This window comes from Eleutherodactylus coqui, chromosome 4 (assembly GCF_035609145.1).
Source record: "Eleutherodactylus coqui strain aEleCoq1 chromosome 4, aEleCoq1.hap1, whole genome shotgun sequence".
NCBI classification, from domain to species: Eukaryota; Metazoa; Chordata; class Amphibia; order Anura; family Eleutherodactylidae; genus Eleutherodactylus; species Eleutherodactylus coqui.
Genome location: NC_089840.1, coordinates 250576795 through 250601730, shown reverse-complemented (window position 1 = coordinate 250601730; position 24936 = coordinate 250576795). Strand labels below are relative to the sequence as shown.

At 43.4% G+C, this 24936-nt stretch overlaps 1 protein-coding gene across 1 annotated transcript in view; it reads left to right on the top strand.

The window, feature by feature from the left end:
• The window catches only part of LOC136626211 (alpha-2-macroglobulin-like), a 34022-nt gene extending 14148 nt beyond the window's left edge, over positions 1-19874 (top strand). The window contains exons 9-19 of the mRNA XM_066601064.1: positions 42-198; positions 286-360; positions 2125-2287; positions 3987-4201; positions 6967-7182; positions 10067-10191; positions 12572-12668; positions 14561-14629; positions 14951-15053; positions 18894-18935; positions 19182-19874. Coding sequence (XP_066457161.1) covers positions 42-198; positions 286-360; positions 2125-2287; positions 3987-4201; positions 6967-7182; positions 10067-10191; positions 12572-12668; positions 14561-14629; positions 14951-15053; positions 18894-18934 — 1261 coding nt within the window. The 3' untranslated portion in view covers position 18935; positions 19182-19874. The remainder of the gene's footprint in view (positions 1-41; positions 199-285; positions 361-2124; positions 2288-3986; positions 4202-6966; positions 7183-10066; positions 10192-12571; positions 12669-14560; positions 14630-14950; positions 15054-18893; positions 18936-19181) is intronic.
• The last annotated feature ends 5062 nt before the right edge of the window (positions 19875-24936 follow it).

The following is a 24936-nucleotide window of genomic DNA, read 5'->3' as shown; positions in this document are numbered from 1 at the left end:
TTTTCCGAAATGCCTCATTGTTTTCTATGTTTCTGCCGCAGGTTGACAGCATTTGTAGCGCGCTTTTTCTTTCCATGTCAGAACGTCATTAATATTGAATACAGACACATTACAGAAGCTCTGGACTGGCTGAAGAAGCAGCAGCAAAGCAATGGCTGCTTCCAAAGTGTAGGACGAGTGATTCACAAGGAGCTTATGGTAGGAGTTCATCATCACGCTAAGCTATTATAAGATATGGCATGATATTAATGTCAGGTGACGGTTTGTAATTATTTCTGACTTCAGGGAGGAGTAGACAGTCAGATCGCACTCACGGCATATGTTACTTCAACATTTGTAGAAGTCAACAACCCAAAATACGTAAGTGTCCAGCATGTCTTCTACAATATATTCATAGTGGTTGTCTGCTTTGGAAAACTCCAGGCTGTCCTGCTACTCCAGCAATCAGTTGTGGGACAACTCAGAAGTAAGTGTTTCATTTCCCTACACTGCCTCCAAAGGAAAAATGAGGCATTACACAGTCTCCATTGAAAACAGTGATCTGCCTGTGAAATACACAGACGTTCTGGGTTCTCCTCAGTGAAAGATCCTCTTTGTAACACAGATGCGTTGAGTTTTAGATCAGGCACAGGTCATTTCTTTTTTAGCCCCTTAACCCCTTGAGAATATAACCTATTTTGGACAGAAGGTTGCAACGCTTTTTGGGGGATTTCCATCATCGCTTTTCAAAAGCCATAACTTTTTTAATTTTTCCGTCGATAAGCCATAAAAGGGCTTGTTTTTTTGCAAATTGTAGTTTTTATTGGTACCATTTTGGGGTTACAGATAATGTATTGTAAAACTTTTATTAATTCTTTTCAGAGGGCAAGGAGAAAAAACATCACTTCCGCTATTGTTTGTTTGTTTTTTTACAGCATTAATCATACGACATAATTGACATGATAGATTTTTTCTTCAGTTTGGTACCATTACACAATACCAAAATTATATATTTTTTTAGGTTTTTCCTTTTTTTTTAGAAATTATTTATTTTTTAATCGCTGCATTTAAAGGCCCATAACTTTTTTTTCCATCAACTGAGCTCTGTGAGGGCTTGTTTTTTGCATATCAGGCTGTAGTTTCTATTGTTACCATAATGGGTTACATATTTTTTTTAATCACTTTTATTGTTTTTTGGGGGGTAGCAAAATAAACTAAATAAGCATTTTTTGCCATAAAAGATACATTTTGTACATGTTGTTACAGATATAATGATGATACTAAATATGTAAATGTTTTTCTTTTAATTTGTTTATACAAAGAAGGGAAAAAGCGTTAAGGTTTTTTTTGTTACTATTTTTTTGTGTTATTTTTTTCTACATTGATTGCGGCATGTAAGGGGTTAACATTGATCTCATTGATCCCCGTTATTGCAGAGCACAGCCAGCTGTCAGTTACAGTCAGCTCCCTATGCAGTCATCTATAGGGACTAAATAGACTTAAACATTTGTTTAATACAATGTTTAAAAAATATGAAAAAATATTCAAAGATAAAAAAACCCTTTCCTATGTTTCATGTAAAAGAAAAATAAGAAATAGCATAATCGGTATCACTTTGTCAGTGAATGTTCGAACTACTATAATATGGCATTATTTATCCCACATGTGAACTTTGTCAGAAAATTAATATTGCCAGAATTCAGTTTTTTTTTTGGGGGGGGGGGGGGGGGGGGTAATCCATTTTTGAAAAACATTGACTAAAAAGTGATCAAAAGATTGCATACACCCCGAAATGATTTTTTAAAAATCCTGCAGGTCGCCACCTCAAAAAACGAGCCCCCACAAAGCCTCATCAATGGAAAAATAAAAAAATTATGGGTCTCAGAATATGTGCTGGCTAGAGCCAGTACTGTGGTATGTGATATGCTGGAGAGCCCCCGCCCCCTTGACAACAGAGTGGCCAGTAATCTACAGTAAGAATACCCTGCCGGACATCTTCTGTACAGCCTTTAATCAGAATGTCTTTAGACGTCAGACAGTGGATTGAAAAGGGTTAAAATAAATCCATCTTGGAACTGTCAAAAATGGAAGTAACACTGATTTTCACCTAACATGTTCTCCTATGTCTAATACAAACTTTCACAGAATGATGTAATAGAGAAAGCAAAAAAATGTCTGCAAAACTGCACTGAAGCACAAAGCTCCATCTACACCAAGGCACAATGTGCATACACTTACACTCTGCTGGGTGACAAAGTGAAGAGAACACAACTTTTGAAGCAGCTGGATGAAGTGGCCATAAAAAAAGGTATATTTACAGGAGTTTGGAATCTTAAATAAGGAATTGAGGAAACATTGCACTAGTATAATGTGATAGAAAGAACAGGTCCAAAGTTTGGGACCCAGGACACATTTTGAACCTGCCCCCTCATCAGCTTGTTGCTTGGATGAACATGTCCCACTGGTATTGCGAGGATCTATATGCATATCTCTTCTATAAATCTTATTAGTAATTATAATACAGTTAAAACTAGTGACATCCCAGATTTCAGCTATTTTTCTCTGTCTTGCCCAGATCTACATGACTACTTCTTTCAGCACTGACTCATCTCTACAGAATTTAACATGCAGATATCTTTGGCTCCTCACTTTTCCAACACCTACCCATTAGAGATGAGCGAGCACGCTCGGATAAGGCAGTTACTCGAGCGTGCATCTCTCTTCTCGAGTAACTGCATTCTCATCCGAGCAGGCCCGGGGGGGGGGGGGGGGGGGGGGGGGTGGCGGGGTGTAGCAGGGGGAGAGAGAGATATCTCTCTCATTCTCCCCCCAGCTACCCCCGCCGCCCTCCGAGCCTGCTCAGACGAGAATGCAGTTACTCGAGAAGAGCGATGCACGCTCGAGTAACTGCCTTATCCGAGCGTGCTCGCTCATCTCTACTACCCACCTTTACATTAACACTCCATTCATAGCCCCCCAGACTGTAATATTGCCCCACAAAGCACTAGTGCACCCCAAACATTAATTGTACCCCATTTCAGCATTACACGGTAATAGTACCCCCTGTATGGCCCCATTCAGTAATAGTGCCATCATGCGGTATTAATGTCTTCTTTGTGCCACAATTCACTAATAGTACCTCCATTGTGTCCCCATACAGCAGTAGTGTTCCCATACAGTAATACTACTCTCATAGACCATTAGAGCCCTCTTTGTGTCCTCCATAGAGTAATAGAGCTCCCATATAGTATTAGTGTCCCCTTGGTGCCCAATACAGTAATAGTGCCCCATTGTTACCACATATAGTAATAATACCAACATTGTGCCCCACACAGCAAGGGTGTCCCCATCGTGTGCCATACACTTATAGTATTCTCATACAAAAATAGTGCCGATACTATGCCTCCATATAAGAGCGCCCCTATACAATAATGTGCCCCCACATAGTAGTAGTGCTCCCAAATTCTAGCAGTGCCATTATTGTGCCAATTAAAATTTAAAAAAAACTCACCCAACGGCAGCCGTTTCCACCACAGATCCTATTTCTCTGCCTAAAGCCTGATGGCTCACAAGTCTTGGCCAATGTAAGTGCCAGGGCAGGTAGAATATGGATATCTGCACCCCTTAGTTTTCAACTGGATCCACGTCCATGGAACTTGGAACCAGTCAGGAAGTGGTTGTAACCTAAGGATCTGATTGGGCCCCTTCACCTCCAGGCCTGGAAGCTGTTGTACCCTCTGCGTCCAAAATCATTATACCTCTACACTTCCAACATTTACATATAGCAATAGGAAAGCTGCTACACAGACCAAGCAGAGTGAGCTTGTCATTTAACTCTTTGTGGCTGCACTGCTCTCTCTGTTATAAAGCTCTGGGACATCTATGGTATACCTCACACAATCAGCTCCACTAGATTTGTAGGCATTGGGTGAAGTATTAGCGGTGGCATTCTGTTTATGTGACTGAAATGATGGTAACAAGGCAACACAATGTTATCCTTATTGTAGATGACAAGATACACTGGTCCACGAAGTCTGTGGTTCCTAAAGCCGACCCATTATGGCCCAAACCAAACTCTGCAGATGTGGAGACTACATCATATGTTGTGTTGGCAATGGTCTCCGGGAAAGACCCGAGCAAAACTGACCTAGCGGCGGCAGTGCCTGCGATTCGCTGGATATATTCCCAACAAAATGCCAATGGAGGATTTGCCAGCACTCAGGTACTTTCTTAATAAATACCAGTTATTTTCATCTTCGAAAGCTTTTATGCATTAAGGTTATTTATGACCATCGTATATTTCTTCCACGAGAATGTTACATATCAGCTGTTCACTTTCTTTTCTATCTGGCCCAGATCTACATGACAACTTCTTTAAGTCCTAACTCATCTCAGCAGAATTTAACATGCAGACATATTTGGCTCCTCACTTTTCCAACACCTACTCATGGGCAATATGATTTAACCTGTTAGGACCAGTACGACATATAGTCTTGTGGTCCTGATCTTTAAACCGTCGCTATTATAAATGTACAGTGCAAATTTAATGCTCCTGCTAGGTGCCCAGATGTCTGCATCTCTCTTCACTTTTGCAGCCTACATAGCACTGATTTGGTGCAATGTACTGAATAGGATCACGTGATCGCTAGGCACTCCCTGGCATGCCAGAGAGGCTAGGTCTTAGCAGTCCCAGATTGGCTCTGCCAGTGACTAATGTCACCAGAGGGAGCTGTTACCCCCTTGTAACTGGGACTCATATGAATGCCCCAGTTACATTGGAAAACTGCAAAATAAAACAAATTATAGTTTGAATGTCCCTAAGGCCCCCTTTCCACTGGTGAGAGCGATATGTGATTCACGGCCCGATATCGCTCTTGCAATACTTTTAAAACCCCTGGATGCGAGACAATTTCATGTTAAATCCTTCCATCACTGCGGGGAATCCCATTGCTTTCAATGGGGCCGGTGGCAGACCTGCAAGAAGATGCGTCAGACAGCGCTTCTAAGGTGATATATTATTTATTTTTATTTTTTTTCTACAGCTAGGGATTATTTTCAGGGTAGGGTTTATATTTCAAGCCCCTCCCCGAAAATCCTTGGCGCAGGGAGTCCTCTCCTCAATAAACACTGTGACAGTGCTGTCATAGTGTTCAGTGATGAGGGGAGTCCCTGGGGGGATGATGGAATCCCCTGCCACAGCTGTCACAGTTGTGGCAGAGGATCACGATCATCTCCCATTGCTTTCAATGGGGCCGGCGCTGCAGGAGCATGAACTGAGCAGAGTGCCATAAAGTGAGAATATCATGGTGGAATCATCAGGGAGCTTCATAGAAAACTAATTATAAAGCTTCCTCTCCAAATATTGACCAATTCCACACATATATCCTAAATTTAATCTTGTTCAGGCCTCTTTCACACAAGCGTTTTATCGCAGCTATTTTGCCGCGTAAAACGCCATACGGAAATCACGTCCATATGAATGCATTGCGTTCCAATGCATTTGTTCAGATGGGTGATTTTCCAGCGTGTAAAATCAGTTGGCCAAAAACTATAGCGCATACAAAGCGCATTCCGGCCAGCCTCTTTTATGTGCGTTTGGAAAAGATAGGATTTGTTCTATCTTTTGCTGGGTTACCCCAGCGGTTCCCATAGACTCCTATGGGAGCCTATTAGAGCCATCAGAAAAGGGAAGGGGAAGTTTAGCAGCGGCTCGCGTTGCTAAAGTCCCCCCCCATTGCCGGCAGCTCCCATAGTCTGGGGAGGGAGAGGGAATTTAGCATGGCAAGCGCTACTTAAGTCCCTCCCTCTTCCTTTGCTGCATCCCGGCCGTGTGAACAGGCGAGAAATCAGCAGACTTAGCCAGGGTTCATCCAGCCAAAAATCGCAATGCCCGTGTGAAAGAAGAGGCCTCAATTAGAGATGAACGAGCATACTCGCCCGCTCGTCTCTAAAGATTTGGGTGCCGGCGGGGGAGAGTGGTGAGTTGCGGGAATGAGTAGAGAGGAGCGGGGGGAGAGAGGGAGTGAGAGATCTTCCCCCCGTTCCTCCTCGCTCTCCCCCACCGCTCCCCGCCCCCCGCCGGCACCTGAATCTTTTGAGACGAGTGGGCATATACTCGCATAAGGCACTACTCGCTCGAGTAGTTTGCCTTAGCGAGTATGCTCTCTCATCTCTAGCCTCAATCTGTTAATGCATACAATAAATGGCCCCATCTAGTACAGACAAGATCACTTCTTGTAGCTGCTGCAAATTAGATGAAGATGCTGACATGCCCTGAACAAGACAGGAAGGGGTCATTGATTCATGCTGCTTGCACCAAATTCTGATCCTCCCATCAGCATGGTGCAGCAGAAATCTGGATCCATAAAGAAGAGGACAATGTCTCTAACAAAGTGGCCATTCGGTGTAGTAATGTAGCAGTCGTTAACATGATTGGCGCATCGTGATACCTCGATTTACCACATCATAGTACATTGTAGTCATGTTATTAGAGATGAGCGAGCATACTCGCTAAGGGCAATTCCTCGAGCGAGCATTGCCCTTAGCGAGTACCTGCCCGCTCGAGAGAAAAGGTTCGGGTGTCGGCGCGGGGGAGCGGTGAGTAGCGGCAGTCAGCAGGGGGGAGCAGGGAGGGAGAGAGGAAGAGAGAGATCTCCCCTCTGTTCCTCCCCACTCTCCTCCGCAGCTCCCTGCCCGCCGCCGGTAGCCGAACCTTTTCTCTCGAGCGAGCAGGTACTCGCTAAAAGCAATGCTCGCTCGAGCAATTGCCCTTAGCGAGTATGCTCGCTCATCAATACATGTTATCATTCGTTCAATGTCAAGTTAACATTTGCTACATTTGTATATTAATTTATGTTCATACCTTACCATTTCTTTCTGTACATTTGTCTCTTGGTCTGATGCTGCGAGTGTGAATGACATCTTATTAGACCTCTAATCACAGCTATCTGTTGGTATAATAAACTGTTGCATTTGTTCATCTTTTAGGACACAGTAGTTGCTTTATCAGCAGTCTCTGCTTACTATTCCAAAACCTTCGCAAATCAAAGCCTTCCTACTATCAACATTACCAATAACAAGGGATTCCGAACACAAGTGATACTGAAGCCCACAAAACTATCAGAAGTGCATGTTGTGGCATTGCCTGACAACCCAGCGGTGTACACCCTGAAAGCATTAGGAAGTGGTTGTGCATATGTGCAGGTACAGTACAGACCCTTATGATTGGCTGCCGCCTCCTTCTATTTTACTGTGACGTTCCTAGGTTTTTTTAATTGCAACATAGCACCACCTATAAGCAGAGCATTCCCTGTATATTGCAGGTTTTTTGCATGCTTACAAGCGTTTTTTTTTTTTGAGCACCAATAGGCTTGCAAAAAAAGGGCCACTTGCATCTACCAAAACCATGTGACTGGGCAATTTTTTAATGCGCAGATGACCCGAGCTTCATGCCCATGAAATTCGCCCATTCAGTGGAGTAGTTGTGCTTGGAGAAGCGCAGCTACTCCAGGAGGAAAGTAAAGAAGCCTGCAGGGCTTCAGGATTTCCCCTAGCAGGGAGAGAGAGCGGAGCTATGGGGGATTTCTCCATAGCAGGGAGAGATGGAGCGGGGCTATGGGCTAATCCCCCAGTAGTGTACAGAAAGTGGACGTGGGTAAAGAGAGGGGGCAGGGCTATAGGGATTCTCAGAGATTCACCATAGCAAACCATAGAGCTGGGTGGAGCTAGGGGCGGATAGCTCTAGCCCCACCCCCTCCTCCCACACTCTCGGGGAAAGGCCTGCAACCCCTTGGGTAGAGAGAGGGAGGGAATCCCCTACTGTCCCCCACTGCTGGGGAATTGCCCAGCAGGGGGGCAGGCGGAATACCCCGCAGCTTACAGCAGGGCACCTAAAAGGTGTGCAGTGTCTGGTAGGGTGACCCCGGACACATGGCATACACTGAGGAGCTGGGAGGGCAAGGTGCTGGCTTGTCACAGTGGCACTTACCACGCTCCCTCCTGGATGGATGCACACAGCCAAGGGCAGGGCAGGGCTGGGCCTCTTTCGGACACCCCCCGGACATGGGGATGCCCAATAAACAGGAAAACAGGTGAAGAGGTTGTCACAGGTGACGCCACCGTTCCAACACCCACCGGCATGAACATCGGCGAGGAAATAAACGAGTCACAGACAGTGATAGAGTACCTCAGGTCCCCAGGAACGGTCAGGGCCTGGAATAACTTTACTGGACAATAACTTTAAACGATACAAGGCAAAAATCATCAGTATTCCGAGTGCATGCAAAAAGATATATATATATATATATATATACACAGACAGACTTGATGATGATTACCTCCACACAGCGATCCCAGACTTCAGGACGCCTGCATGTGTGACAACTGTAGTCATGTACCTCCACCTGGCAGTCCCAGACCTCAGGACGCTTGGGTGTGAACAGTTAAAGAGGGAGAAAGAGTACCTCTGCACGAGGCGTTGAAAAAGTCTTACTCACTCGTTGCTCACGCTCTCTCTTGGGGGCTCACTCCATCTTCATTATAGCAACAAGCACTCCCAGAAACCTCCTCTTCCATGCTTCACTACATGAGGGCTAAAGGTGCCCCATGTAGCTGGACCTCCTTACTCTGACTCCAGAAGACATGGAACCCCTTTCCCACTCTCAAGCACTCACATTTATACCCTCTCTCATACCATGTGATAGGATAGAATTGATACATTTACAGACAGTCTCCATGCTTTTGCCGACTTTTAACCCATCACACACTGCAGCTGTGCAATAAACATAACAGAATGACAAGACAGTTTTGCACAGTGCATCAACACAAGACATGACCTGTATGACATTATGGAGGGGGGCAGGATAGCTAGTACTGGCCCACTACAGGTACTGCCCAGAAGCACCTTTTAAATGTCCCATTGTAAATTCCTGTTAGTCCCCACAGGGATTAATGGAACCCTCAGGGCTTCACGTCATCCCCGCGGGGAATAACAGGAGTTTACAGTGGGACATTTAAAATGTGCTTCTGGGGAGCACCTTTTAAATGCCCTGCTGTAAACTGCAGGGAATCTATTCCAAGCGCAGGAGTTTCCATTAACTCCTGCTCCTATAGGAGTCAATGGAAACTCCTAAAAAACGTGCACCAAAGTTCTATCTTTGTTAGGTACGCACCGACTCTCCCAGTCTCTGCGCACAGCAGACGTCCGATGACCACTGCAGCCAATCAGAGGCTACAGCGTCACCACCCGTTCTCCTGGCATCAGCGTTCACATCCTGGACGCTATGGTGGCAGGAGTTCGGAAAGCTGATGTTGCAGCTTCTTATTGGCTGCAGTGGTCACATGACTTCTGTTGTCAGTACAGACTGGGAGACATTCACGACAGCCAGAAAAGATAGTTCTGGAACTATCTTCGGCCGGAATATGATAATCACTTTCTATAATGGATATAGATCAATTTATAAGGCCTCCTACACACGGGTGAGCGCGATATCAGGCCATAAAACTCACTGACTTTGCTGGGGATTTGGGGGTCTGTATCAGGAAAGTGTTCAGCGCTAAACACTGTAACAATATATCAAGAAATTAATCAGCACAGGATGTGGGACCTTCTTCGGACTACAGTATATATAACACTTTGTAGGATATCACTCGTATCAGATAGGAAAAAATCCCCCCTGATGAGAGCGGGTAAACCCGCAGAAACGCGTAGCAAAGGAACTAATAAATTAGTTAAAGTTATCTACGGACAGTGTGTCCTTTATCTCTGCTGGAACCCACGAGCGCGGGGGAATTTTTTCCTATCTGATACGAGTGATTGCATAAACAGCCCGTTACGGCTGTCAACCCCAGAGACGCTCTCCGGTAATCAGGATTCGGGACTCCAGGGACGCTACGAGCCAGCTCGGATACAAGGTGCCGGTCAATCTCCTGGACAGGAGTTTTGGCCGAGCACCAGGTGAGTACTTAAAAGTATCTCACATCCTTTTAAAATCGTTTTGTGCGAGTAGGCGCTGATCCTTGTTATTTTGTACTTTGTAGGATATGTTTGTCATTAAAATACTCATGCTCTCTAAATCTCTTTGCTCAGATTACAGAAAGGTACAACATTCTGAATCCAGAGCCAGAAGGAACATTTATACTTCAAGTAAAGACCTCATCGATTCAGTGCCCACCTCACCCTGCGCCATCATTCAATATTCAAATCAGCGTCAGGTAAGTAGTCCATCGGATAAAGTTAAAGGAAATATTAGTATTTGTGGAATCATTTGTTGCCACACATGGCATTTACCTTCCAAAAGTTGACATATATAATATTATACAAGGTGAACCACAGAAAAGTTGCCCACCCCAGACCATACTGTGCCAGTAAGAAAAGCAAGTGCATTGTTTTTTTCCAGGGCTTTATTGATTTAACCACATGTTACAACGTATGCTGGAAGTGGTACCCATTCATTTCTATGCAGCACTGGGCATGTCGCAACATGTTGGCTGATACTGCTTGCAGCTCTTCAACGGTGATGCTACGGAAAGTGTTTGTGATGTTTTCCTTCAGTTCATTCATGGTATGCGGATTATTGGCATCCGCTTTGTGCTTTAAATTTTTCTCTCAGATAAAATGTGGGAAAGTTTGGGGAATATGGTGGCCTTAATCCCTTGTTCATAGTTTGCTCTTCCGTAATCAGTTTACAAACCCACGCCAGTGACTCATGGGAGGTGGGCAGTACATTCTTTCTTCTGGTGTTAGTTGATTGTTAAACTGTTCAAACATATAAGCCGCAGTATTCATAGTGGATTCAAAGAAAATTGGGCCCACTATTTATTTTCCTTACCCCAAATGCCAATTTTCTGGTTGTGCAGTGGTGTTTCGTAAGGATTTTCAGTAGACCAGTACCTCGTAATCTGTGACTTCATGTGACCTAATAAATTAAACCATGCTTTGTCCATCAGAAAGTACAACAATGGGTCCAAAGGTCCTCTAGCAATCATAGTCAGTAACCAAGCCCAGTAACTTATGTGTTTAGCTTTGTCCAGCACTTTCAGTTCCTGCACACGTTATTTGGTCAGGTTTAAGGCTCAGAGATTTCAGTTCTCACCGGAACTATCCAAATTGATTTTTGAAGGCTATTTGCAATCCTCTGCTGAATGTCACAGCCGACTTCATACTTCCAGACTGACGGAGGCCTCAGTTTTGTTTGTGTTTGCAACAGACTCAGTTTGGTATCATATCTGAACCAGGCTCTGAAGTCAACTTTTAGTAGGTGGTTTCTACCTGGATACTTTTCAGCAAAAACCTTTTGCATTTCCTTAATAGGCCCAACTTCCCACATAGCTTTCCACAATAACTATTTGTTGTAGGAAGAACAGCATCTCTCTGATGTGATGTGCACAGAAAGACTAAATAGCAGGATAAGATAAAGCTGGAACACTGCACACGGGGTGACACACCTTCACCAGAGAGGGTGCAAGGGGCTACGGCCAGCTCCAAAGAGTGTCCTGCCGGGAGTGAAGGTGGGCTACTCTCCAGTGGCCCACCCTGTAGATAAAACATATCTAGTGATATATAGTATTTGATCCCCTATGAAGGCATACAGGTACTATTCACCCTGTCTGGGGACTATCTGACTAGGAGTACACTACAGTGCAGTGGAAATTTGTGTCTCGTAACTATAATCAATTATTGCCATAATGACGCTTCATATCATCTGGACTTGGAGAATGCAATTGGTCTAAATTCTAAGTGCAGAGTCATTGTATTTTCCAGGGCATTGTTAAGTCAAACTTCTGACTCCAACTCCTTTGATTTTTCCTCAGTCCATTCTAATTTGAACTCTGACTCCTTCATAAATGGCTCATATATAATAATTAGTAACACATTTACTGTAGTAAAATGGTAACATCAGCTTTAATATATTAATATTTATATTTGGAAGCTGAATTTGGAGTTCGTATACTTCTACCAATTCCAGCTCCACCAAAAACCTTCAACTCTGACTCTAAAGCCCTGGTATTTCAAGTATCCTCTTGACTCAATATACCATGAGGTGTGTGGTGTGACATGATCAGCTTTGACAGAAAACATGGTTTTGCAGTACTCTGTCAGGAGATGTCTATGCTAAATGTGTCTCCATCTAGTGGTCGTGACGTGTATTGCAGCTTATCAAGGGTTTTGCTGACATGTTACGATATTGTATTAAAGTTCTAGATAACGTAAAGTCAGACAGATCTCAAATCTTCCTTTTTACCTTATGTCAAATTTCAATGCAATATCGTAATATGCTAGAAAAGCCCTTGAATTCTGCAAGATCACAACCCCTAGGTGACCAGAATAGACACATATAGGATAGAGATCTCATGATAGAGTATTACAAAAAGCTAGTTAGTCTGTGATGTGTATATCTGAATATACTCAGCCAAGAGGACGGGTAAGGAAGGACACATCTATACTGTGTACTGTATAATGGGAGGACTAGTGTAAATAATGAATATGGGGTATGTTAGAGCTCTGAGGTTAATCAGCAGGCCTGGATATAATCTCTGCTAATGAAAAGAAGAATATTTTCACATTTCAACAATATTTGTCTTCATATTTCAGCTTAAGTGATGCAAGCAATAATAAAGGTACCAACATGGCTTTGGTAGAGATAAAACCTGTATCTGGATTTGTCCCCAACAGTGACACTGTGGATAGGGTGAGTTACTTTTCTCCTTATATACTTGCACCTCTATGTCTATTTCATCTCCATGTATGCGGCAGGGAAGTTGTGTTGTCATCTCACTTGTCTGGAATCCCAAGCTGCCCGTGAATATGACAGAAAGGTCGCCATAAATGGACAATTTGGTTAATAAATGAATGCCAACAATCGTTCACAATGGCTGATGACAGACTCTGTCTGCCAAAAATGTTGGAAAACTTTGGCTGTGTGCATGGCACGATCATCTGAATCCACCTGATCATTTACTATTTTGTGAATGGCCAATTTTGGCTATTTCTGGTGACCATCAGTTAATAAATTAATGTGAACAATTATTCATGATGGCTGATGACAGACTTCTGTGTTTGCCAAAAATCCAATCAGCCACAATGGAAAACTTTGGGCGTGTGCATGAAATGATCAGCCAAATCCAGACAATGATTTACCATTTTCTGGAAGCCCAGGGAGTATTTTCTTTTAAACAGACTAACTGATCATTCACTTTAATCTCCAGTGTTGCTAGTGGGGTCATTATCATTATATTGGAGCCACCACTGCCGAGATCATAAGTGGCCACTTTATGGCAACTATTCAGATAAATGGACATCCATGTTAAAGCTGTTTCACACGAGCGTAGGCATTGTTACTCTTGCCCCCTATCACCGTAAAAGCGCATGAATGGGCACACAAATCTGCTGTTTGTGTGACTGTTCAGATGACCTGGGCCTGGCACCTGTATCGGTGTCGGGGGGAAAGCTCTGCTAAATTGCCTTCCCCCTTTCCGCTGCCTCGCTGGCTTTTGGCAAGGGGAGGAGGCGGGATGGGACGGGAGCTAGTGTGCTAAGCTCCCGCCCCGTCTCCACCCCTTGTTTGCAGCCAGCAATGGGAGGGGGTAGGAGCTTGGCAACTAGCTCCCGCCCTCTCCAATTGCAAATCGCCATCAAGGGGCAGAGAAGAGGGAGATGGGTGAGGGAGTTTAGCAGTTACGCTGCTAAACTCCCTCCCACCTCCCTTCTCCGGCAGCTGTCATAGGCTCCTATAGGAGTCTATGCAGCGGCCAACATATTCCGGCCAGAAAGATAGCTCCAGGACTATCTTTCCTGGCCAGCGTAAAAGCGCCCAGCCGAAATGCGCCATCCTGGCCAGCCGGGTGCTTTTTTATGCAGCAGAACATCGCACATCTGATCAGATACATTGGAATCCAATGCATCAGATGGTAGCGCATATCGGTCGGCCAGCTGGCTTTGTTAACATGAGCGTATATTGGCTGCCATTTTCACGGACAGCTGATATATGCTACCATCTGATGGATTGGATTCCAATGCATCAGATCAGATGGGCGATTTTCCACCACGTAAAAGCGCCCGGCTGGCCAAAATAGTGCATTTCGGCCTGGCGCTTTTACGCTGGTCAGGAAAGATAGTTCAGCAGCCAGCAATGGGAGGGTGGGCGGGAGCTAAGCACACTATCTCCCGCCTCCTCCCCTTGCTGAGAGCGGGCGAGGGTGGAAAGGCGGAAGGCAGTTTAGCAGAGCCAAACTGTCTCCCCCACTCGATGGCAATCTGGGCTCAGCATATATGTGCTGGGCCCGGGCCATCTGAATGGGCACACAAACTGCAGATTTGTGCGCCTGTTCACGCATTGTTATGGCGCCGGCGGGTACACATAAAATTACCTAGTGCAAGAGCCCTAACACATAGACTGCTCAAATCTGTCAGAGCTGACTCTGTTCTTGCTCATAGGGGGGTTATTCTGAGCTAGAGAAGTTCCGCTATGATTTCCTAAAAAGCCGTTGATATACGTTGCCATTTTTAGGCTTACTTGCTATAAGGCTTGTTGCTTTCCTCCCGATTATCTTGAATGTCATCTTCTGTGTTTTCCTCTCACAGCTCTTAATTAATGAAGAGGTGAAAAGAGTAGAAAATAAGCAGACCGGCGTTACAATCTATTTGGAGAAGGTAAATGCACTTAACACTCATAATATTAGCTCTGCCTATCCTCCCAAATCATAATTATGAATTTACTAGCAAAATTTAAAAACTATTATGAAAAGTTTTGACAAACTGCTGACAGTAAATAGAAACATTCAGAGGATGAAAACCTGTTCTGATAATGGGCTGCTCATATAGTTACAAGGTTCTTTGGGGGTATATGGTCGCTCCTGTATGGAGCCCTGTATATTTCACTTCCGCACTGCCAACAAGCAGAAATCTTCATATATGGCGAAACATTAAAGCTAAAACGCATTATTAACTTTTTGCCTTTCAATGTCATTGTAGATCACCTCCACACCATTGCTGCTCTCTATAGATATGGAGCAGCAGTGTGAAGTACGAGACTTGCATCCAGCCGTGGTGTCTGTGACAGATTATTATGAGCCATGTAAGTAAATATTCCTGAACAGAAGTCTTATGGCCATAAAGAGACACAAATAGTGATGAGCGAGCATACTCGCTAAGGGCAATTACACGAGCGAGCATCGTCCTTAGCGAGTACCTGCCCGCTCGGAAGAAAAGATTCGGGTGCCAGCGGGGGAGAGTGGGGGGAAACGGAAGGGAGATCTCTCTCTCCCTCTCTCCCCCCCCCCCCCCCCCGCTCCCTCCTGCTGACTGCCGCAACTCACCACTCCCCCGCGTCGGCACCCGAATCTTTTGTTCTGAGTTGGCAGGTACTCGCTAAGGGCAATGCTCGCTTGAGTAATTGCCCTTGGTGAGTATGCTTGCTCATCTCTAGACACAAACTGTTGGTGGACATATAGCCAAACTGTGTAGACCATGAAGGTGGCAATCGGATTGGTAGTGATCAGAAGATACAAGAGTCATTATCTTCTGCTCATTAAACAGGCTACAGTGGAATCAACATGGACATCCACATATAATCAGAGCAGGTCTGTGGTCAAATTGACTATCTAGCCTTTTCAATGAAGATCAGGTGAAGTTTTTCAATCTAGACATGTAGGATGACCAGCGCCAGTTATGGAATTAATTCAGTGTTGTCTTATATATGCCTCACCTCCTATTATATCTATATATACTGTTATCTTTGGCTCTAGTCTATAAATCTGTTAGATCAGGGATCTATTAGCATTTTCTATTCTCAAGCTAATGCTTCTAGTCCCAACTTTTCATTTCATTTCTTCTACTTTCTCATTGATTCCTACCCATAAATAATTGGGAATCATTCAAGTTACTGGTCATTAATAGAAGATTGTGGAGGTCCTAACACGACGTTATAGACTGCATGTCAGAATACATTATAATGCAATACTATGGTATTGCATTATATTGTATAAGCAATCAAACGATTAAAAGTTCAAGTCCCTATAGGGGAATAAAAAAATTACTGATAAAAAGTTTTTTTTTAATATTGTAAAAATAATCCCCCCCCTTCACATATTCAAAATAAAAAATACATATTCGATATAACCACATTCATAAAAGTCCAATCAGAATACTGCATTATTTGTCCCGAAAGGTGAACTTCGTCAGAAAAAAGTAAATGAGCAATGACAAAATTGCACTTTTTTGCTAACTCTGTCTCTAAGAAGAAATTTAATAAAAAGCGATCAAAAAGTCATATTATATACTCCAAAATGGTACCAATGGAAACCACAGATCACCCCCCAAAAAAATTGAGCGCTCAGACAGCACCATTTATGGAGAGATAAAAAAGTTATGGTGGACAATAAGATAAAATGGCAACTGAAAAAAAAAATTATATAGATATATTTCAAAAATATTGTATCTTTTTAAGGGCTCGTTCAAATGAGTGTGTTTATATGCATACTTATGTGCGCACAAAACCATGCATCTATTAGAACTATTGGTTCCCTATGATGTGTTCACATGTCCGTGTTTTACAGGCGTGAAATCGCGCGCACCTGCAAAAAATAGGACATGCGCGCACCATAGGTCAGTGGTGCTTGTCAATATTCCCCAGTGGGGAGTCCCCTTGTTACTGAACATTGTGACAGCACTGTCACAGTGTTCAGTAAAGATGGCATTCCCAAGGGGAGTAAAGAATCCCCTGCCACAGCTGTGGCAGAGGATCGCGATGTTCTCCCATTGCTTTCAATGTGGCTGTCGCTGCTGCCGGCAGCCCCAATGAAAGCGATGGGCTGCCAGCAACTCTTGCAGTGATTTTCAGGGAAGGGCTTTACATATAAGCCCTTCCCTGAAAATCATCCCTAGTAAGTGTAAAAAAATATATACTCACCGCTCCGCCGCTGTCGGGGCTCAGGTGCATCTAGCCACTTTGTCCTCCTTCACTGCTCTGAAGCTCTTTCAACAGTCAGGGAAAGAGCTGTGTCTGATTGGCTGAGCACTCAACCAAGCACAGGCAGCGCTCAGCTATTCATTGAATGACAGCTGAGCTCTGCCTGTGATTGATCACAGCGCTCAGCCAATGACAGGCAGTGCTCAGCCATTCATTGAAAATCACTGTGGGGGTTGCCGGCAGCCCATTGCTTTCAACGGGGCTGCCGGCAGCAGCAGCGGCCCCGTGGAAAGCAATTGGCACTAAGCTTCGTGTTTTTCTGCACATGCTTGCAGCACTGCATTTTGCGCAGCTCGGATGCGTGGAAATCAATGCATATGAACATTGAACATGAGTCCTAAAATAGTACAGCAAAAAAAAAACAAATCATTTTGGTTTTTTCATGAACATACTGGCCCACAGATTAAAAGTTATCATGTCATTTTTGTTGCAGTGTGTATGCCATAAAAAGCAATCCTTCCCCCGTTACTGAGATTGCAGATTTGCATGGGGGGGGGGGTCCATGTTAATCCACTTAGAAGTTTTTAATAGGTTTTTCAATATATTATATGATACAATAAATAGTACCATTGAAATATACACTTCCTGCTGCAACAAATAAGCTCTCCGACAGACATGTCAATAGCAAAAAAGAGCTATTTTTTGAAAGTAGGGAGGAAAAAACAAAAAAACAAAAAGAAAAGGGCCACAGGGGTTAAAGATGTTTCCCGCTAATTAGATGTGGTAATTGGTGAAGATTAAGGGCAGGAACAGGAGCGTAACTATAGAGGGTGCAGGGGATGCGGTTGCACCCGGGCCCAGGAGCCTTAGGAGGCTAATAAGGCCTCTCTTCTCCATATAGGGAGCCCAATACTATGAATAAAGCATTATAGTTGGGGGCCCTGTTACAGGTTTTGCATTGGGGCCCAGAAGCTTCAAGTTATGTCTCTGTGCAGCATAGCTTAGGTATGGGTATGGGTACGGGTACAGATACAGATGGGGGGGGGCCCAGCTTACCTTTTGCATCAGGGCCCCTGAGCCTTTACTTACGCCTCTGGGCAGGAATGAAGGGTAAGCAGAGAAGGCAAATGCCTAGGGGGCTACTGTGGGATGGGGAGCAATTTTATGGAAAAAGATCCCCCTTTTTATATCCAATCAGAAACAGTTTCTAATCAGAATATAATGGTTACAGCCATCCAGTGATATATATGCATTACACATACAGACATGATGTACATGATCAGCACGGCCACATATGCATATTGCTAGGTCAGCAAAGTTCAATACATATGGCCTTTATGACTGTCCTTACGGTTCAGAGTATATCCTTAAATTTGTCACTGTAATTACCATAAGCCGAGCAAGGTAAAAACATAGAGATGGTTCGGTGGCTTTTAGTCTTAAAGGGGTTGTCCCGCGGCAGCAAGTGGGGTTATACACTTCTGTATGGCCATATTAATGCACTTTGTAATGTACATTGTGCATTAATTATGAGCCATACAGAAGTTATTCACTTACCTGTTCCGTTGCTGGCGTCCCCGTCTCCATGGTGCCGTCTAATTTTCAGCGTCTAATCGCCGGATTAGACGCGCTTGCGCAGTCCGGTCTTCTTCTTTTCTGAATAGGGCCGCTCGTGCCGGAGAGCGGCTCCTCGTAGCTCCGCCCCGTCACGTGCCGATTCCAGCCAATCAGGAGGCTGGAATCGGCAATGGACCGCACAGAAGACCTGTGGTCCACCGAGGGTGAAGATCCCGGCGGCCATCTTCACCAGGTAAGTAAGAAGTCACCGGAGCGCGGGGATTCAGGTAAGCACTATCCGGTTTTCTTTTTTAACCCCTGCATCGGGTTTGTCTCGCGCCGAACGGGGGGGCTATTGAAAAAAAAAAAACCCATTTCGGCGTGGGACAACCCCTTTAAGTCTTACAATCAACCTCACATTTCTTACTCCTCTGCTTTTATCTTATACAGTAAAACACATTGAGAAGACTTATCGCAACCCGTGCAAATAAGGTGAGAAAGTTTACATTTAGCTGGAAAATGAATGTTTTTTTGAGTCTTTTGTATTTTCTATGTATTAAAGAAAAGCTAAATTGTAAATCCTTGCTCATTCTGGGTTTAGTAGTCCAGTGTCCGGTCCTATCAGATTGACAGCCTTCCCTGTATGACGGTCAATCACTGGGTACGACCGCTTATTGGACTCCTAAACTGGATGTTTGTCTCTATGACAATTCTCATTTCTTCTTCTTGTCTTTGTAGGTCCTAATATGGGATTCTGTGGAATATTCGGGAACTATGCTGTACATCAGTGTCTTCTGAAAGTCAAATGATTTAATATATATTTTAAGACAAAATATTTAAATTTATTTATTTAATATCAAATTATCTATTTTGGGGAGATTTTAATACATTCTGCAAAAAATTTCTAATGAATTATATTGGGAAGAGGAAATTAGGAATTAGCTACTGATTCTTAATTTAATGATAAACAAGTAATACATCAATACATTATGTTAAATATAGCATTCACCACTGTCCATTGTAGAAACCTTGTACAGGAGTTCATAGTATGAAAATACAAGAAGTAATATACAGCATCAGGCTGATACTATATGAGCCACAAGCTTGAGGTTATAGACAATACGGGGGTAGCCTAAACTCACAATGATTTGGGGATCAGCCAAAGGTGATGTCTTTATATCCTGCTAAATAATGAGCCAGGCAAAAAAAATGAAGCACTAAAGCTGCTTCATCTGTATGAAATGTAAGGAAAGTGATCATAAAAGGTGAGCATAGAATAAAAAGTTCTATGTAGAACATGGAGCGATTTCTGAATATCTCAGGAATGTAATTCTGTATGTTCAATTAAAACTGTTACTTGAAAAAAATCTCAGGATTTGAACAATTCTGTAATGTCATATTGAAAAATTAAATAAAGTTTTACTAAAAATTCTTGTTTTTACTGTATTTCTTAGGATGGAGTATTGACTTGGAAGGTAGGCAGTATTATAGAAACAAATGCCCGGTGTGTTCAGGAATAAGATAGATAGATAGATAGATAGATAGATAGATAGATAGATAGATAGATAGATAGACAGATATGAGATAGATAAAGAGTTAGATATGAGATAGATAGATAGATAGATAGATAGATAGATAGAAGAAAGATAGATATACGATAGATAGATAGATTTAAGATAGATAGATTTAAGATAGATAGATATGCGATAGATAGATATGCGATAGATAGATATGAGAGATAGATTTAACATAGATAGATAGATATAACATAAATAGATAGATATGAGATAGATAGATATTAGATAGATAGATATGAGATAGATATGAGATAGATAGATAGATAGATAGATAGATAGATAGATAGATAGATAGATATGGGATAGATAGATAGATAGATAGATATGGGATAGATAGATATGGGATAGATAGATAGCACACAGTATGAATAAAAATAGGAAAGGGACTTACCCGGTGACTAGTGCTCATGTTGGCATCTAATACTAAAATAACACTGAGTATGCATCGGTGTGGGGATCATGCCGGTCACATAAAAGGATGTGATATATTTCAGTATTCACATGTGACGTGACTGGTTTGATGGAGAAATTTCTGACTGCCCATCTCAGAAATCCGGGCATGGGCTGCAGAAACAACCGCAATCGGATATATGGAACCTATTTTCACTTGGTGAAATTTCTGCAATCTGCCCATGTGAATATACCCTAATACTTCCCATGTCTCTCCTGACTGCAGCCCCTTCATTACTATTTATGGGGTAATTGTCAAAGAGGGCTTATTCAGACAGGTGTATATCAGACGGATTTTCACGCCCGGCCGATATACGCTGTCCCTCTCTGCAATGGGAGGAGGCAGGCCTGGCCGGGAGGTTTTGCACTGAGCTCCCGCCCCCTCTCCACCCTCACCCCACCCCTCGCCACTGCTTGCAATGGGAGGGTGGAACGGAGGCGGAGCTAAGTTTCACCCACCCTGCCCCTCCTATTGCAAACAGTGGCGAGGGGCGGAGAGAGGGCAAGAGAGGGTGCAGGAGCTCAGTGCGTTAGCTCCTGGCCAGGTCTGCCTTCTCCCCTTGCAGAAAGGGACAGCGAATATCGGCCGAGCATGACAACCCGACCGATACACACCTGTGTGAATAAGCCCTTAATCAGTCTTTTCCTAGTTCATTTCACAATTATTCATTTCCATTAGTTCCATGGAATAAGCAGGAAATATTCCTCTCTGGGATACTTTATATATAGCAAGAAAAACATTACATCACAACTGTAAACCAGAATGTCCGGGGCAGAGAACTGACCACTCCGAGGAAACCGAACCAAGAAATATGTGCAGGGGATTCAAGAAGAATGATGCAAAAGGAACACTGATTTACTCATCTGTGATGGAACATCCAACAGCCGGAAGGACAGAAAAGACAGAAGAGCTCTTCAAGTTTTTAATGCATCTTACAGATGTTTGATGGGGGGCCGTTGGTGACACGTCAGATGTCAAATCGGTAGTCCAGTTCTAGCCACAAGCGTCCCGGCCTATCCTCTGTTAGCGATTCCACTACAGCGGACATGCAATGTTTTAGGTTATCTATCATCAGCAATGGCGCCCACATCGAGTGTCTGTAAGGTGCAATAAACACTTGATGAGTTCTATCTTTGCACATCATTCTGGCTGCAGCTGTCAATGAATAAGCTTCATTTCTGAACTATTATTTTTGAACTACTATGTGCTACTGCGTTTCCACGAAAATAAGCCCTAGTTACACTACATGAAAAAAAAGGCTTCCGTGTACTCTGGAATGCCGACCGAACATTTCTTCCTGATAGCGGGGTATGCATACCTCCAGCAAGCGATTACTCTGATTGGCTCATCGAGCTCTGTCTTAGCCAGTTAGTCAATCACAGCCATTCAATGATGTCATGCAACGAATGGCTGTGATTGGTTAATGGAGCACCGGCTCTGAGTGGCTGACGCAGTGCTCGATTAATCAATCAGAGCAATCACTTTGTGGAGGCGGGGTATTCAATACCCGCTACCAGGAAGAAAGGCTCTGTCGATGTTCAGAAGTACACGGAAGCCTGCAGCAGCATCAGAGACCAGCGCAAGGGACCCGAACACTGTCTACTAGGTGAGTAGTATAAGACACCCCTGAAAATAGGACACTGTGCCTCTTTTAGGGCAAAAATAAATATAAGACAGTGTCATATTTAGGGGGGAAACACGGTATAACACATAAGTAAAGGAGAAGAAGCAATGACAATGGAGGCCAACATTAAGGTGAATGCAGACCTGTACAAGACGTTAGATGCTCCATATACTGGAAGAAACGCTACTCTTGCATACAGATATAGCAAATGTTAACTTGACTCTCGGTGCATTAAATGCAAAGTTGCAGCAAACTTTAACTTGGCTTTTCCAATTAATTTTGTTGTGTTAAGTGACAATTTACAGTTTGCTGAAGCTGTGTGTTTAAGGCCGCTCTCACAATGGCCCTGGCAATGCGCCACAATTGAAAGCGTGTTTTGCTGTGATTTTACTTTAGTTTTCGAAGGCAGCGTTCCTGATTCCGACAGCGGCTTTAGCACACCCCATCATTGACGAGGTGCGCTGAACACAATAAATAGAACAGACAGCACTTACAAATCACCGCGTTCGAGCGCATGTCTGCAAGGCTCCATTGCAATCAATGGGAGCACTGGCGTAACTATAGAGGATGCGGGGATGCGGTTGCACCCAGGCCCAGGAGCCTTAGGGGGCCCATAAGGCCTCTCTTCTCCATATAGGAAGCCCAGTACTATGAATAAAGCATTATAGTTGGGAGCCCTGTTACAGGTTCTGCATTGGGGCCCAGAAACTTCAAGTTACGCCTCTGAATGGGAGCGTTATACATCCATGTGAGAGTGGTCTAACACATCAGGTATCAAGGAATGTTTGCTACAGTTATGTACCGACAGTCGTGTACATCAGTAGTGGGGTCTGTAGGATGGGTGTTCTAATGCTGATGATGGATCTCGGCTCGCTTCACATCACATTCAGAAAGGCCATTGGAAATGATACCATGTGCTGAATGTATGTGTATAGCATATATGTAAGGACTTCAACAGGTGGGAGTGAAAATTGCCACCGCACAACGGGCTGAAATGAAACCATTGATTTCAATAGTGTTGTTTTCACTATTGGAAACTAGCACAGAGTTTGAATAGGCCAAAAACGGTTCATGTACAAATACGCGCCATAGCAGCGAGCATATTAGCACATGCGCCCATGTGTTTTTCCCCTAACTGTGTTCCCCTGGAGTTACCAGATAAAGAAATGCATACCCTGCAATATACTTTTAAAGGGGTTGTACAACAATTAGGGCCTATTCACACAAACACATTTGCACTGTATATTACACATTCAAAATTTGCACGTGCAGCAGCAATGAATATAACCCGTTGATTTCAATGGGCTCACTCACATGTGCATTCTCTTCCCGCGCATTTCAGTCGTGGAAGGAAATCACACTCCATGACCTATTTTGGTGTGCATTACACATTAATCCTAATTGACCTTTCAAATTAAAGGGAGCATGCTTGCTTGCTTATCATGCATGTAATTACCCAGGGCATGCGCACATGAGGAATACAGTAAAATACGCACAGGCGTGCGCAAAAATGTTACACGCACCGTGCAAATACAGAGTAAATACGCCCATGTGAAGCTGGTCTTACATGTGATCCCCTATGAAAAGGATAGGGAATAACTTGCTGATAAGTGAGTATCTCACTGCTGAGACCCCCCCCCCTGGAATAAGAATGGGACTCCCGTTTTCCTAGGGGGCTTACTCTTTTTCTGCTGTAATACAATGGCGCTATCTGCTGGCTAAAGCCAGTACTGCATGAGGTGACACGTTGGATAGGCTCCAACAACAGAGAGGGTGGCAATATAAAGTAAGAGAACCCGGACAGATGACTTCCAACATCATAGCTGTGCAGCTTTAAATCATGATGTCTTCAGAGGTCAGACAGTGGATTGGAAAGGGTTAAGTCAAGATTCATATTCAGTACATACATGACAATGACAACTATGCACTCAGACTTGATGGGAATTGAGCGTTAAGCTGATTATAGCTACATTCTTAATTTGTTATACTGTATACTGGATGCCTAACCATGCTTCTACTTTAAAGGGTTGTTGGTATTGGAGGCAACAGTTTCTATCTATCTATCTATCTATCTATCTATCTATCTATCTATTGTAGCAGTGCAGTATCAGAATGGCCTATAGAGGGTGCTACGTATTCTGATACCTGCAAAAGGAATAGAGAGGGTTAATACCTGATGGGTGTAGCAGGAATTGGTTGCATATAAGCCAGTTCCTGCCAGAAGAAGGGGGAGAAGTGACAGCTTGGCAGTGCTGGACAGGCTGCAAGCTAGGGTCCAGTAAGGACCAGAAAAAGGCCCCGAGTCAGACAGGGATGACAACCCTCGACTCATACCAAGGTGGGGTGCGGACAGTATGGACTTTATGTTAGACTGTTGTATGCAGTGTCTACATTTATGCTGATGACTAAATGCTGGCAGCCACCAGATAAAGAGAATCAGAGTTTCTGCATGGTTGGTGGACATTCCAGTCTGAGACATTGGCGATCAATTGGCAAATGAACCCCTGCTTTGCTACACTATCTATCTGTCTGTCTGTCTGTCTATCTATCTATCTATCTATCTATCTATCTGATATCTATCTATCTATCTATCTATCTATCTATCTATCTATCTCATATCTATCTATCTATCTCATATCTATCTCATATCTATCTATCTATCTATCTATCTCATATCTATCTATCTATCTATCTATCTATCTATCTATCTATCTATCTATCTATCTATCTATCTCCTATCTATCTATCTATCTATCTATCTATCTATCTATCTCCTATCTATCTATCTATCTATCTATCTATCTATCTATCTATCTATCTGATATCTATCTATCTATCTAT